This window comes from Diabrotica virgifera, chromosome 3 (genome assembly GCF_917563875.1).
Source record: "Diabrotica virgifera virgifera chromosome 3, PGI_DIABVI_V3a".
Lineage (NCBI taxonomy): Eukaryota > Metazoa > Arthropoda > Insecta > Coleoptera > Chrysomelidae > Diabrotica > Diabrotica virgifera.
Genome location: NC_065445.1, coordinates 248,695,342 through 248,708,402, shown reverse-complemented (window position 1 = coordinate 248,708,402; position 13,061 = coordinate 248,695,342). Strand labels below are relative to the sequence as shown.

Here is a 13,061-nt window from a genome sequence, read left to right as displayed (position 1 = left end):
TTTGGGGGAAGGCTGTTTCCGTAAACAAGAATTTCAGTTAAATATAACATTGTTTTTGTATTCTTCTTTCTTTAAAACTAATATAAAGCAATAAAATTAACCAAAGTGAATATTATGTTAAGAGTGTTTTTTTTTTGTAAAGGTATACCTAGTAGTATGATAAGATTGATCCAAAAGATGGCATAACCCAGACATCCAAAGTGAAAGTTCTCCTCCAAGACCAAATTGTTCTATATGGTCCACATAATGTTCAGAAAAAGTCACACCATTTTGAGCGTCGGGATTCGGGGGAGAGGGGGGAGAAATCGGTAAATTCGTAGTTTTTTGCCTTTTTCGTCAATATTTTTAAAACCATGCGGTTTAGCATGAACAACCTTCTACACAAAATTGTTATACATTAAATTTAAAATAAAAAAGGCCCTATGCATAACCCTTCTAAAATGAACGGTTCCAAAGTTACGGAGGTAGTATAGTATAATTGGTCCAAAAAAAGGCCTAACCCAGACATCAAAAATAAAAGTTTTCCTCCAACACCAAATTGTTCTATATGGTCCACATATGGTTCAGTAAAAAGTTACACCATTTTGAGCGTCCGGTTTGGGGAGGAGATGGGGGAGAAGTCGGTAAATTGGTAGTTTTTTTACGTTTTTCGTCAATATTTCTAAAACTATGCTTTAGCGTTTACAATATTCTATACAAAAATGTTCTACATAAAATTTAAAACAAAAAAGGTCCTATACATAATTGTTATAAAATCAACGGTTCCAGAGTTACGGAGGGTGAAAAGTGGAGATTTTCGATACTTTTTATATTTGTTGGGCAATTGATGATTTTGGGTGGTGAGGTTGACGTTTCTTCAAGGGCTTATCACTAACATACCATCGGCCACTGAAATAGCAAATTTGATTTATAAAACCCAATCCTGTTAACCGGTGTTACCTTAGCCATAAATTCCATCCATAAATTTTTTTTTTCATATTTTCACAAAAATTTGGTATAAATTTATCAAAAATGAATAAAACAGATAATATTGACAAGAAAAATGTTATATATGTTATATATGTTTGGAAAAAAAATTTAAACGGGCGATGTATTGACGGTGAGTAGATAATGCCACTCAAATTCAAAAATCCTTTATGGATGGTACGTTAGTCAACTTTTTTTCTCAGTTTTTTGTTAAATTCTCAAAGTAAATATAATAAAGCATAACATATAAAAAAAACGTGATGGAGGTATTTTCCAAAACAAGAGAAAAAAATTCTGAAACTTAGATTTATTGCGGGCTATCCGGTAATACGTCTCAAATTCAAAAATCCTGTATGAATGGATCGTTAGTCAACTTTTTTTCTCAGTTTTTTGTTAAATTCTCAAAGTAAATATTTATAATAAAGCATAACATATAAAAAAACGTGATGGAGGTATTTTCCAAAACAAGAGAAAAAAATTCTGAAACTTATATGTATTGGGGGCTATTCGGTAATACGTCTCACATTCAAAAATCCTTTATGGATGGTACGTTAGTCAACTTTTTTTCTCAGTTTCTTGTTAAATTCTCAAAGTAAATATAATAAAGCATAACATATAAAAAAATCGTGATGGAGGTATTTTTCAAAACAAGCGAAAAAAATTCTGAAACTTAGATGTATTGCGCGGTATTCGTTAATACGTCTCAAATTCAAAAATCCTTTATGGATGGTACGTTAGTCAACTTTTTTTCTCAGTTTTTTGTTAAATTCTCAAAGTAAATATAATAAAGCATAACATATAAAAAAATCGTGATGGAGGTATTTTCCAAAACAAGCGAAAAAAATTCTGAATCTTAGATGTATTGCGCGCTATTCATTAATACGTCTCAAATTCAAAAATCCTTTATGGATGGTACGTTAGTCAACTTTTTTTCTCAGTTTTTTGTTAAATTCCCAAAGTAAATATAATAAAGCATAATATATAAAAAAAAACGTGATGGAGGTATTTTCCAAAACAAGAGAAAAAAATTCTGAAACTTAGATGTATTGCGGGCTATTCGGTAATACGTCTCAAATTCAAAAATCCTTTATGGATGGTACGTTAGTCAACTTTTTTTCTCAGTTTTTTATTAAATTCTCAAAGTAAATATAATAAATCATAACATATAAAATAAACGTGATGGAGGTATGTATTTTCCAAAATAAGAGAAAAAAATTCTGAAACTTAGATGTATTGCTGGCTATTCGGTAATACGTCTCAAATTCAAAAATCCTTTATGGATGGTACGTTAGTCAACTTTTTTTCTCAGTTTTTTGTTAAATTCTCAAAGTAAATATAATAAAGCATAATATATAAAAAAATCGTGATGGAAGTATTTTCAAAAACAAGCGAAAAAAATTCTGAAACTTAGATGTATTGCGCGGTATTCGTTAATACGTCTCAAATTCAAAAATCCTTTATGGATGGTACGTTAGTCAACTTTTTTTCTCAGTTTTTTGTTAAATTCTTAAAGTAAATATAATAAATCATAACATATAAAATAAACGTGATGGAGGTATTTTCCAAAACAAGAGAAAAAAAATTCTGAAACGTAGATGTATTGCTGGCTATTCGGTAATACGTCTCAAATTCAAAAATCCTTTATGGATGGTACGTTAGTCAACTTTTTTTCTCAGTTTTTTGTTAAATTCTCAAAGTAAATATAATAAAGCATAACATATAAAAAAAACGTGATGGAGGTATTTTCCAAAACAAGAGAAAGAAATTCTGAAACTTAGATGTATTGCGCGCTATTCGTTAATACGTCTCAAATTCAAAAATCCTTTATGGATGGTACGTTAGTCAACTTTTTTTCTCAGTTTTTTGTTAAATTCTCAAAGTAAATATAATAAAGCATAACATATAAAAAAATCGTGTTGAAGGTATTTTCCAAAACAAGCGAAAAAAATTCTGAAACTTAGATGTATTGCGCGCTATTCATTAATACGTCTCAAATACAAAAATCCTTTATGGATGATACGTTAGTCAACTTTTTTTCTCAGTTTTTTGTTAAATTCTCAAAGTAGATGTAATAAATATACTTTGAGAATTTAACAAAAAACTGAGAAAAAAATTTGACTAACGATCCATCCATAAAGGATTTTTGAATTTGAGACGTATTAACGAATAGCGCGCCATACATCTAAGTTTCAGAATTTTTTTCGCTTGTTTTGAAAAATACCTCCATCACGATTTTTTTATATGTTATGCTTTATTATATTTACTTTGGGAATTTAACCAAAAACTGAGAAAAAAAGTTGACTAACGTACCATCCATAAAGGATTTTTGAATTTGAGACGTATTAACGAATAGCGCGCAATACATCTAAGTTTCAGAATTTTTTTCTCTTGTTTTGGAAAATACCTCCATCACGTTTTTTTTTATATGTTATGCTTTATTATATTTACTTTGAGAATTTAACAAAAAACTGAGAAAAAAGTTGACTAACGTACCATCCATAAAGGATTTTTGAATTTGAGACGTATTACCGAATAGCCCGCAATACATCTAAGTTTCAGAATTTTTTTCTCTTGTTTTGGAAAATACCTCCATCACGTTTTTTTTTATATGTTATGCTTTATTATATTTACTTTGGGAATTTAACCAAAAACTGAGAAAAAAAGTTGACTAACGTACCATCCATAAAGGATTTTTGAATTTGAGACGTATTAACGAATAGCGCGCAATACATCTAAGTTTCAGAATTTTTTTCTCTTGTTTTGGAAAATACCTCCACCACGTTTTTTTTTTATATGTTATGCTTTATTATATTTACTTTGAGAATTTAACAAAAAACTGAGAAAAAAGTTGACTAACGTACCATCCATAAAGGATTTTTGAATTTGAGACGTATTAACGAATACCGCGCAATACATCTCAGTTTCAGAATTTTTTTCGCTTGTTTTGAAAAATACCTCTATCACGATTTTTTTATATGTTATGCTTTATTATATTTACTTTGAGAATTTAACAAAAAACTGAGAAAAAAAGTTGACTAACGTACCATCCATAAAGGATTTTTGAATTTGAGACGTATTACCGAATAGCCCGCAATACATCTAAGTTTCAGAATTTTTTTCTCTTGTTTTGGAAAATACCTCCATCACGTTTTTTTTATATGTTATGCTTTATTATATTTACTTTGGGAATTTAACAAAAAACTGAGAAAAAAAGTTGTCTAACGTACCTTCCATAAAGGATTTTTGAATTTGAGACGTATTAACGAATAGCGCGCAATACATCTAAGTTTCAGAATTTTTTTCGCTTGTTTTGAAAAATACCTCCATCACGATTTTTTTATATGTTATGCTTTATTATAGTTACTTTGAGAATTTAACAAAAAACTGAGAAAAAAAGTTGACTAACGTACCATCCATAAAGTAATTTTGAATTTGAGACGTATTAACGAATACCGCGCAATACATCTAAGTTTCAGAATTTTTTTCGCTTGTTTTGGAAAATACCTCCATCACGATTTTTTTATATGTTATGCTTAATTATATTTACTTTGAGAATTTAACAAAAAACTGAGAAAAAAAGTTAACTAACGATCCATCTATAAAGGATTTTTGAATTTGAGACGTATTACCGAATAGCCCGCAATACATCTACGTTTCAGAATTTTTTTCTCTTGTTTTGGAAAATACCTCCATCACGTTTTTTTTATATGTTATGCTTTATTATATTTAATTTGGGAATTTAACAAAAAACTCAGAAAAAAATTTGACTAACGTACCATCCATAAAGGATTTTTGAATTTGAGACGTATTAATGAATAGCGCGCAATACATCTAAGTTTCAGAATTTTTTTCGCTTGTTTGGGAAAATACCTCCATCAGGATTTTTTTTATATGTTATGCTTTATTATATTTACTTTTAGAATTTAACAAAAAACTGAGAAAAAAGTTGACTAACGTACCATCCATAAAGGATTTTTGAATTTGAGTGGCATTATCTACTCACCGTCAATACATCGCCCGTTTAAATTTTTTTTCCCAACATATATAACATATATAACATTTTTCTTGTCAATATTATCTGTTTTATTCATTTTTGATAAATTTATACCAAATTTCTGTGAAAATATGAAAAACAAATTTATGGATGAAATTTATGGCTAAGGTAACACCGGTATCCTGTTAAAGAACATCAGTAGGAAATTGCCCAAAAAATATAAAAAGTATTGAAAACTTCCACTTTTCACCCTCCTTAACTCTGGAACCGTATAACAATTTTATAACCTATAACATATAACCGATTTTATAACAATTATGTATAGCACCCTTTTTGTTTTAAATTTTATGTAGAACATTTTTGTATAGGAAATTGTTTACGCTAAAGCACAGTTTTATAAATATTGACGAAAAATGTAAAAAAACTACTAATTTTCCGACTTCTCCCCCATCTCCCCCCCAAACCGGACGCTCAAAATGGTGTAACTTTTTACTGAACCATATGTGGACCATATAGAACAATTTGGTGTTGGAGGAAAACTTTTACTTTGGATGTTTAGGTTAGGCCTTTTTTTGGACCAATTATACTATTCCACCTCCGTAACTTTCAAATCGTTCATTTTAGAAGGATTATGCATAGGGCCTTTTTTATTTCAAATTTAATGTAGAACATTTTTGTATAGAAGGTTGTTTATGCTAAATCGTATAGTTTTAGAAATATTTACGAAAAACGTAAAAAACTATGAATTTACTGATTTCTCCCCCCTCCCCAAACCCCAGGCTCAAATGGTGTGACTTTTTTCTGAACATTATGTGGACCATATAGAACAATTTGGTGTTGGAGGATAACTTTCACTTTGGATGTCTGGGTCTGGGTCTAGTTATACCATACTACAGCTAATGAATTAATACATTAAGCCATAACTAATTACAGTGGAACCCCGATAAGTCGGCCCCCGGAAGTCCGGCTAACCCAGACCGATTTTCATCAGACAAAACAAACATTTTTTCAGTTCGACTGAATTTTTTACCAAGAAATAAACAATACTGTATACAACTGTAAGTAATTTATATGTACAGTGCATATATGTATTTCATGTTTTTGCAATTAGGTGTATTTTTTTATTATTTATATGTATTTTATTAATTTTTACATTATTCTCCGGCTAACCCGGATGTTCGATAACCCGGATCGGCCGCGGTCCCGATTAATCCGACTTATCGAGGTTCCACTGTATATCCAAAATCATATGAATAAGAAAATGTTCTGGGTCGAAAATAGCCATGATATGCATCCTATGGTTAAATAACTACAGTAATAAAAAACATGTGTCCTATATTTTTAATTGCGTTCTTTAGTTGTATGAAAGCAATGTTGACGATATTGCCAAATTAACATCTAATTGTTTGGTTTGTGATAAAAATTTACTTTTGACTAAAAATTTTGACGAAATTATTGAAACTGTAAGCCGTTTTGGTTAACAGAGGTTTTACTGTAGAATTAATTTAGGAGTAGGTATAATAAAACAACAGAAGGTGCAGATACTATGGATAAATTGGTAAGAATATACAGCATAAAACACATGATGCGATAGCGGACTATTTTGCTTTTTACAATATATTCAACATTAGTGCCCTGAATGCATATATTGTGTGGTTATCTTCATGGTGTATTATTATCTTATATTGTGGTATGGGATTAGGAGGTCTTGCTAACTTATCAGCTACAGGGAATCAGAAATAATTAATAATGTATATAGAAGGTTGTCTCACTGACGAGACATTTCAGGTTGAGGGTTAAAGTATCCAATTTTTGTTTTAATTTAGAAATTTGGTCTATTATTGTTTTTTACAATATATTCGACATTAGTGTCTTGAGTGAAAATATATAGTTATCTATGTGGTGTATTCTTATCTTATATCACGGTATAGGAATTAGGAGGCCTTACAACTTGTTGGTTACAGGACAGGCAATCAGAGATAATAAGAAATGTATACTGAAGGTTGTCTCAGAGACGAGACCTTCCGGTTAATGGTTAAAGAATACATTTTTTGTTTTAATTTTGAAATTGTTTTCAAATATACAGCGAGTAGAATTTTTAGAAAAAGTATTTTTAGCTAAATGTATGGTTGTGAAACCTGGGTAAAGACGAAAAAAGATGAGCCCAACTCAGGACATTAGAGAGAACAATACTGAGAAAAGTATATGCCCCGGTGCAAGATTAAGACAGCAGAATCAGGAAAAACGACGAGGTTATCGAACTGAATGAAGGGTATGATATTGTGATTTGTGAAAAGTCAAAGACTGTCATGGCTGGGACATGTTCAGCGATAAGAAGATACAAAAAGACTAAGAAAATATTACAATGGAAGCTGGTAGCAAGGCGAAAAAAAGGAAGGCCCTGAACAAGATAGTTGGATGACGTGGAAGATGACCTGAAAACCATGAATATAAGACAATGGAGGAGAAGGGCACAAGAGAAATCTGAATGGAAGGACATAACCAGACAGACAAAGACCCATCCAGAGTTATGATGCCAAAAGAAGAAGAATATTTTTAGTTAAATGCAATTAGTCAATAAACAAGAACTGCTTCTAATAAATGTCAAAAAACCTCACAAAAGATTTAACAGGATATTTAAAAAAAAATTACTAGACCCATTAGTAACATACGCATGGATAACATAGGTGCTGAAAAAGTCAGAAACAGACCTTTTAGAAAGATGGGAGGAAAATGCAAAGAGCAATACTGCCATCCTAAGCAAGAAGGCAGTATCTCCAATTTTTACAACTTTTGAGTTTGCTCTTGCATATGGGTTTTTATACAATTATTAATATACCTAACGAAGTTAGAAAGCAGTAAGTCTTCATTCCTGCGTCTAGTAGACTATAAAAATTGCAGTAACTCAACTTTTTGTTAGGCATTACTTAGTTAAAAGGCAGTAAGTATCTTATACAAACCTAAAAAGCAGTATCTCCCACAGAAAAAATGAAGATACTGCTTTTTAATCTAGCAACTGCTTGACTGCTTTTAAACAAGGTTGTAATAACATACCTTGCTTAAAAGCAGTAACTGCCATTTTCTTAAAATTTATAAAAATATCTTATAAAAAAATAAACTTATTCAATGATATGAAAAAGAACTCCAACGCAGTTAAACAATTTCGGAATCTATAAATATTTTCATGGTGGCTCAGCCCTGTTTATTAAAATCTGCATTATCTCGAAACTTACATTTGTGGAAATACTGCCTTCTTTCTTAGGACGGCAGAATAGGTATATTGAGTTATGAAAATAGAAGGTCAGTGGAGAAGAAGAACCAATAAAGAATTGGTAGAACTGTATACAGAGCCAACAATAATGACATCAATCAAAGCATGGAGAATGCAATATTTGGGGCACATAGAAAGAATGGGAAATGAAAGAATACCAAAAATGTACTCTTATGAAGACCAATACAAAAGAGACGGAAATGCAGACTATGAAAAAGATGGAAGGGCAGTGTGTACAGAAGACCTGAAGAAAAGTAACATTGAGAGATGGAGTCAACTAGCATTGAACAGAAGGAGATAGAGGAAAGTGGCGAATGAGTGTATGAAAAGACTGAAGTGAAATTAAATAAAATTTGTAAGAGTAAAATAAAATGTACTTACTCAGAAATGTAAATGTGTTAAGGCCTAGACCTGTTTAGCTTAACACATTCATGGACACAACTTTATCTTTACACAGCCAGGTCTCTTTATAAGTGTCTGCATAAGCAGTTGTGTCTGTGAATGTGTTAACAATGATTATTAAAAAATGCAGGGAGCACAATTTTTAGAAAAAGGATTTTTAGTTAAATGCAATTAGTGGATAAACAAGAACTGCTTCTAATAAATGATAAAAAACCTCACAAAAGATTTAATGCCAAATTTACACATACATTTTACTTTTTTACATTCTGGCTGAAATAAGAGCAACTTAATTTTTACTTACAAAATTTCTTAAATGTTCTACAGCCTCCAAGATAATCTCTTGGTGTCCTAACATCTTAACTCCTAAATGTTCCAAATCATCAGCTCTCAAGTTCAGTAACTGATGACCAGTCACACCATTGTTCAAGAATGAAGAATTGTATTGTAAAATTACGCTATCTAAACCTAAAAATAGAGTAATTGTATTGTGGAAAACAATTAATTAGGCGGATAATTTAGTAATTATAACAAATTTGAACAAAAGCCAGAACGGTTTTTAAGAACACATAATTTACCTTTCAGCCAATCTGTGACTTGGTCCACAGACCAGTCTTTTACGTTAACATAAGCCATTTTAAAAAATAAAAACTTAAACACTACACTACTTGTATTTATTTAAATATTTCACATTTTGCTCTTGATAAATAATTATTGTTATTACTGCTAGAGAATTGACATTAATGACATTGACAAGAGTCGACAAGTTTTTGAATCAAATTCTATGACTCAGAGTCTAGATGCTCATGGTCTTAAATGTTTCCTGTTCTGACATCGATCATCGAGCGTAGTTGCCGAAGAAAACGGTGGACATACATAAACATAATAATATGAACTCCATACAACAGTTTACCGCTATTAAGCTTCAACACCAAAACTATTAACTAATATTAATGATATTATCATACAATTTCTTAAAGATTCTAAAATAAAAATTTAATATGACATCTTCAATCTTCAACTTTCAAATATCTGTGGCAAAAAGTTTATCTAATGCCGTCCCCTCTTTGTGAACACACACACCATACAACAGTGAGTCACAATACTGTCAAAAACTTTGTCGATATGTAGCGTAATGTAAAAATTATAATTGTTTGAAAAATGTTACAATCAATAATAAAATGTTTAAAACGGTGGGTGCTTAAAAATAATTCATCCAATATAACTCATGACAATCATAATATTAAATCTTCATTTATAAAATATACCTACTCATCGGAAATGCATTATTTGTTTTAATGTGTTACACGTGATACTGAAAAGGAATGTAAAGTATTACCAATTGCCACAGCAAAATAGGCCAAAAAAACAAATAAAAATTTGTTTGCGGAGTTTGTCATTTAATATTTCATGAATAAGAAATATGGACACAGCAATGATTGAGAATAACTGACTGATTAAGTAGATGGAAGATTGAAAATTAATTCATAAACCTTATTAACATTAAAAATAATTTTCTTCATTTTTCAAAACCATATTCCTTACAAAAAATATATTCCATATTCCATACAGAGCAAATAAAAATAATTGTTTTTAATTCATTTTATTTTTAAGAAATTTGGCAATGCGCACATGGAAGAATTTCTGACCATCTATGATTAGAATGGTCATGTTTATTTGACTGTACATATACGTGTATAATTAGTTGCCTAACTAGCAATAAATGTTAAATGGAATGCATTTTCGGAAGTAACGACCAAGATGAAAATAATTATTAATAATAGAAATTTTACTGGAATCAGACTGCAAACCTAAACAACATCAGGTTTGCACACCAGAGCGGACAACCTAGAAGACCTACAAGTCCTTATGAATAAAATCACGTAGGTGTATTAATGTATTGTATTATAGTCAATAATATTATGGACTCGATATAATACATAGGTGTACCTAAATGTAAGGAAGACTACTTAAGCTTATGACCGTTAGCAAGAAAACGGTAACAGAGGTCAACTCTACATCAACCAAACCCCTGTAGAATGAGTGACACACTACAACTAGGCACTGCATAATAAAATCTACTATGCTGTGAACTAGGTACCTACCTACTACCTCGTCATCATCATCATCATGCAACCTCTTCTGTCCACTGCTGGACATAGGTCTCTCCCATTTTTCGCCACTCTCCACGGTTCTGTGCGGCTTGTTGCCATTTCTTGGATATCCGTTTAATGTCGTCCATCCAGCGTGTTGGTAGTCGTCCTGTGCTGCGTTTGTCTTCTCTTGAGCGCCAGTCAATTAGTTTTCTGGTTCATCTTGAGTCTTTCAGTCTCGCTATGTGACCTGCCCAATTCCATTTCAGCCTGGCTATACGTTCGACGACATCAGTGACACCTGTTCTTTTCCTCAGGTCGTGGTTCCTTATTTTGTCTTTTTTGTCACGCCGAGAATCGATCTTTCCATGCGCCATTTTACGCATTTTTGGTGCTGTTGTTTTTTGTGAGCGTGAGGGTTTTTGGCTCCGTATGTCATAATAGGAAGAACACATTGATCAAATGTCTTATCGGATAATGCTCTTAAATATGTCTCTTAGTGAACCATACTACCTCGGCACTATAATAAGTAAATTAAGAATGGACCAACAACCGATAGATGAACCGAAGAACATCCTGGTTAAAGAACCTCAGGACCTGGTTCAACACATCTGTGCAGTTTGTACGCGCTGCTGCAGATAAAATAAAGATTGCCATGATGATCGCCAATATTCGTCAAGAATAGGCACATCAAGAAGAAGAAGCCTATTTGCCTCTTTATTTCCTGTTTAACATTTTTATTGGACGTAACCAAAGATATGTAAAGTTTTTTACTTATTCATTGTTCTTTTCCCCTATTCCTACATTTTATATATTTACTTGCATGCATCCTATTTTGTTTTGGTCTGAATGATTTTAAGGACACTCTTTTGTTCAGCTCGTTTTATTTAATTGAATTTCTCTATCATTTCTCTTCCTGACCTGACCTTGCGATTATGTCAACATCTATCGTTTTCTATCTACGTCCTGATTTAAGTTTTCTCATAAATATCCTGTTCTCCTTCACCCTGGATACAGATGGAAGTCCAGTAACATCCAGTATAGAGCTTTCATAGCTGCTGTCAGTGGCGGCTTGTCCTATGAGGCAGTGCCTCACCAGTATATCAATCGACTATTTACCTTATTTCTCTATACCATCGTCAATTCTTTAAATACAATTTAACTTTTTGAAATTTGCTAAATAACTTTTATGAGAAAGAAATAATAGGTACGGCCCTGATCTTTTTAGTCCACGTGCGAGTATATCTCTCTAATTGTTAGGTGAAGCCGGGTGAAGCAAGCCTCTCATAGTTCCCTTGTGCCTAGCATATTACGTTTCGTAAAAGGGACTATAGACGGAGCTCGCTGTCAAGAATTTCAGACGCTGCAGCGCGCTGATTCAGATATCCTTTGAAGCATACCTCTTAGTAGTTTTAGGCATTCTGCACACGGAGCGTATCGTCATAGACGCGTATTAGATGCGACGTACGAAAGGCATACGCTTTCGTGCTGCTCACTTGTGTCTTTATGGAATACTGTACACTGTACACGAAGCGTAAGCGGCGCAGAATCGTCAACGCAGACAAGCTTCAATCCGCCAGGCGTATAACGATGTCAGTAGCTTGCAGTACGCTTGAGTGTTAGAACACCTTTTTTGGCGGAACTTTATGAGAATGGCGGATTAAATATTAAAATTTGTCCAACTGATTGAAAATTATGAGTGTTCATATAATAATACCCAAACAAGAGTACCCAGAAAAATGTGTATCATCTTCCGACAACTCTTTGGCGGCAATAAATAACTTTCTGTTGTAGTTTTTGTAGATACCTATAAGGATGCACCCAAAATTTCCTCTTTCTTTTTTTTGCGGTGGCGAAGATAATTTAACAAATGTTAGTCCTCTTCATCACTTAACATATTTGCAACTACTGTAAGAGCATGGAAAGCCTTAAAACAAGACGATCACATGCCGCTTGCAAATCGAATCGTTTGCGGATTTTAAGGCGCAAGGGAATCGTCGCTGCATGACGAAACTTATACGCGTCTATGACGATACGCTTCGTGTGCAGAATGCCTTAGATACAATATAAGCGAATAGGGTCGAACTGCACCGATCTGTTTAATGGATAAAAATTATTGGATGTATGTAATTTAGTATGTTAATAATTATAAAAAGCAAGAGGTGCTTAATTTAATTTTCTTCTGACTATAATTAATAATTAAAAAAATACTTTTTTTTATAAATTAAAAAAGCATTTCGGCCCAGGCAGATATTATTTTAGATCTTTTGAATCATTCTCAACAAAAAGGTCGTATTTTGTAATTTTTCTAAGTTGATCGTTTTCGAGTTATAAACAA

At 32.0% G+C, this 13,061-nt stretch overlaps 1 protein-coding gene across 2 annotated transcripts in view; it reads right to left on the bottom strand.

Moving 5' to 3' along the window:
* LOC114337798 (uncharacterized) overlaps positions 1 to 9,398 on the bottom strand; it is a 140,523-nt gene extending 131,125 nt beyond the window's left edge. For both annotated transcript variants that reach the window (XM_050646055.1, XM_050646056.1), the window contains exons 1-2: positions 9,209 to 9,398; positions 8,935 to 9,098 (exon numbers count right to left, since the gene is read on the bottom strand). In XM_050646055.1, coding sequence (XP_050502012.1) covers positions 8,935 to 9,098; positions 9,209 to 9,266 — 222 coding nt within the window. In that variant the 5' untranslated portion in view covers positions 9,267 to 9,398. The remainder of the gene's footprint in view (positions 1 to 8,934; positions 9,099 to 9,208) is intronic.
* Positions 9,399 to 13,061: the final 3,663 nt, after the last annotated feature.